We start from the raw sequence: 3,594 nt of genomic DNA on the forward strand, positions 1-3,594 counted from the left end.
CGCGCAGCCGCCGCCGCCGCCGCCGCCGCCGCGCGAGGAGCCAGGATGGTCCTGGTCCACGTCGGCTATCTCGTGCTTCCAGTGTTTGGCTCTGTGCGAAACAGAGGTATCGCTTTTTCCTTTCGGGGTCTGCTTCGGAGCGTGGATCGCCGCAGGCACCGGGGCGGGGGCGGGCGCCGCGGGCGGCCGGGGGCTCAGGGCACACCCGCGAGGACGCAGGACGAGCGGTGACTTCTCCCCACCCCCTTCTGGGGGCACCCCCGAGTGCGGGGGTGGCCGCCCTCGTGGGAGCTTTTGTAGTGAAGTTAGGGTTTGGCGAATTTGGGTCCCTCCCTCCCTAGCCCCATTTTTTATTCTTGCGGCGGACGTGATTCCCCCAAATCACAGTCCATTCCCCTGATACCTAGCCCTGTATGATCGGAGAGAGAGATACATGATGCTGTGTGTGCGTGTGTGCGTGTGTGTGTGCGTGTGTGCGTGTGTGTGTGTGTGAGAGAGAGAGAGAGAGAGAGAGAGAGAGAGAGAGAGAATATGCTTGGCTTTCTGTGATCTGCTTTTTTTTTTTTAGGTATATGTGTGTTTTGTCTTCTCTGTGTTTTGTATTTCTTCATTTTTTGGTAATTAATGCCGATGACTGGTTAGCTGGGATTTGAGTATCTGCCCTGTCCCATGCCCCAGCCCCCACCCCCTCGTGGGCACTTGCACGATTTCCCGTCTCATCCTTTTCTTTCCTTTAACCCTTTTTGTGTATCACCCTTGTCCTATGGCCCTGTTCACCCCCACCCCCCGCAATTGTCTTTGGATGACAGTTGCATTTATGGGTTCAAGGTGCTTGGGGGTGTGTATGTGTATGTGAGTGTGTGTACATGTATGTGAGTGTGTGCGCGCGCCTTGGAGTGTCAGATGTGCGCTGCTGGGCACCCCTGGGTCCGGCCGGAGTGGGGTGCCTGGCCCTTGGGTGCTGCGCTGTGTGTGAGGATGAGGTGGGAAGCTGCCCCCACGCCAGGCCTTTGCCCCAGGCAGCGGTTGACCAAGCAGCAGGCCGGCGCGGGCTTTGTTTTTAACTGTGATATATGGGGTGTGTTTGCACGGTCCCGTTACCCTACATCCCCCTTCCCTTACATTCTGCTAAAACAATAGCTTGATTCTCCCCTCTTCTCCCCCCACCCCACATTTCTGCCATTTTCTTTTAATCAAAAATTCCCACCTCCCAAAGCAAATCCGAGATGCATTTAGATTCATTTTTTTTTTTCCTTTTTGTATTCTGCCTCTGGACTCACATTTCTCATCTTGGAAATGTTTCTTCTATCCTCTCCCACTCCACGTCTGCTTAAATCCCTGCTGGCTAAGGCCCCCCTCCCCCCAGACCCCCTCCCTCACGCACAGAATGATGTCTTCCCTCTTCCCACCAGGGCTCCTCTACAGTCAGGGTTGGGGCTGGGGTCGCCGGGCCAGCGCTTTGGCGTGCCCCAGGGGCCCGACTGGGCAAGAAAAGGAAAGCCCAGCCCCTTTTCTTCCAGCCCACCCGTCCCCTGCCCCGCGCCTCCTCCCAAACCTAAAAGGCGAGGTTAGCCCCTTAGGCCTGTTTAAACCGCAGTTTTTTTGTGTGTGATGATAGAGTGATGACATTCTGCATTTATCAAATCTTTTTTTTTCTTCATTGTGTAGCTCAGTGAATGGTCAACTCGCTGCTGTGTGCGCTGTGACCCTTCTGCCTCCGCATTTAGCTGTATTGTGACACCCCTCTTAACCATTTCCTGTCTCCATCAGAGGAAGGCATTGCTATTTAAGCGGCAGTATCCCCTATCTCAGGCCAGCTTAGCCATGGGGGTAGGGGGAATGGGTGTGTGAGGAAGAAGAAAAGGGGGACTGGGTGCGATCTCCCTGAAATGCCACCCCCTCCCCAATACGCAATTATCTCTTATTACTTGGCATTTCCTCTTAAAACGGGTGTGGAACATTACACTAGGCAGAAATTCAAAAATGATTAAGAAGGATGTTGAGCCTGAAAGTATAATTATCCTGATTAAATCATTATCATTCTCATTAATACCACCAATCTCTAAATACCATTGCAGGATGCTGATTCCATGTTTTGAAATTCAAATTGCTCAGCTGCCTTTAAATTTTATTTTTAATACTCTCCCCTTACCCACCAATCCAACAAAACAAATTCTGACTGTCAGTCAAAGTTTACTTTCATGGCAAACACGCCCACAGGAAATTGAAGGGCTGAGGGGTGAGTTGGGCTGTGGGTAAAATTTAGCACAATGTGATAAGAATTCATGACCTTCCGATAGAGGATACTAATGCTTAACTCAACAAGGTCCTAAACCACAATCTTCTTGTAAAACTATTAGATAGTCTGCCAGCTTAAATCTGTTCTTTTTAGTTTCCATTGTAGTAGTGTAGGATGTAGGCCATTTCAGAATAGATGTAGAGAAATAACCATTTTTGTATCTTCATCTTGTTTAGCCAAGTACATTGCTCTGTAAATCCCTGTTAAGTGGATTCCTTTTGCCTTGGCTTAGAGGCTGCAGCACCCCATTTTCCAGTTATATGGGTGGCCATCAGTTGGCTTCGTGGCAGCACCCAGGTATAACTGAGGATTACATTTAGTGGGAGGCAAAACATTAAATATATATATAAAGAAAATCTTTGATAAAATGACAGTTGCTGCTATTCCATAGCCTCTGAAAATTTGGTGCACTAAGGTCCCTGGCTTAAGGGGGAGCTATGGCCATAGTGTCTTAATTGTCTAATTGTACAATGTCAAGAGCATCTTTGGACATCCGCCCTGGCCCTCAGAGCTGCCCCTTTAACAGCCTGCTCCCTTCTGCTGCCTCGCCAGCCAGACCTGCTTGAAAACTGAAACAAAACAGCAGCAATAATGAAAGAATAAGGCCCCTACTTCAAGGGCCTTTCCAAAATAAAGTCCAAGTAGCTTCCCCAGACTGCTATTTGGCAATCTGAAAAGAAAGAGAAAAAAGAAAAGGAAAAAAAAAAGAAAAAAAAAGAATTCCAGCAAAATGGTTTTCCATTAAACAGGGGTAGCGTGTTCTGCTGTGCTGAATTACTTCCTGTTCTTATTTTGTGGGTAATTTTTTCTGTATCAAATATCCTTTTGGTTGTGTATCTTTTTCACCTTTTCTTGTACTAAAACTAAAGCATGGTCTGTATTTTTTTACATCCCCCAGTTGACAATGTACAGCGCTCGGTTAGAGATGTGACCCTGCTGAAACGTCCTGTGGTCGTGTAGCCCGGGCCATCTGCTCATTGTACGCTGCTTTTGTTTTGTCGCCCTTCCGAAGCATGGTGGGCCCAGCCTTTTTTTTTTGTATCGTGTGCATGATGACATTGTTACACACAGAATCCACTAATACTAATATACAATCTCTCAATAAAGAACTAGTTTTCCTATATTAACCTAGTGTGCTTTTTCTCTTGCTGTTTTCCCATTTATTGTCGTATCCTGCTGTTTAGATTTCCCCCCTTGCTTTTCTATCCCCACCCTCACCCACCCACCACCCCCACCTCCCATTGTAAGATTTGAGTGAATGCCTTTTCTTTTTACTTTTTTTTTTTTTTTTTTTT

The 3,594-nt window shown here is 47.9% G+C and overlaps 1 protein-coding gene and 1 pseudogene across 1 annotated transcript in view; both read left to right on the top strand.

Annotated features, from left to right (window-relative positions):
• The first annotated feature begins 43 nt into the window (after window positions 1–43).
• The window catches only part of RNF165 (ring finger protein 165), a 121,522-nt gene continuing 117,971 nt past the window's right edge, over window positions 44–3,594 (top strand). Inside the window, exon 1 of the mRNA XM_008572815.1 lies at window positions 44–106. Within this exon, the coding sequence (XP_008571037.1) occupies window positions 46–106 (61 nt within the window). The 5' untranslated portion in view covers window positions 44–45. The remainder of the gene's footprint in view (window positions 107–3,594) is intronic.
• On the top strand, window positions 670–1,282 carry LOC103590563 (annotated as a pseudogene).

Source organism: Galeopterus variegatus, unplaced genomic scaffold (genome assembly GCF_000696425.1).
Source record: "Galeopterus variegatus unplaced genomic scaffold, G_variegatus-3.0.2 Scaffold839, whole genome shotgun sequence".
Classification (NCBI taxonomy): Eukaryota; Metazoa; Chordata; class Mammalia; order Dermoptera; family Cynocephalidae; genus Galeopterus; species Galeopterus variegatus.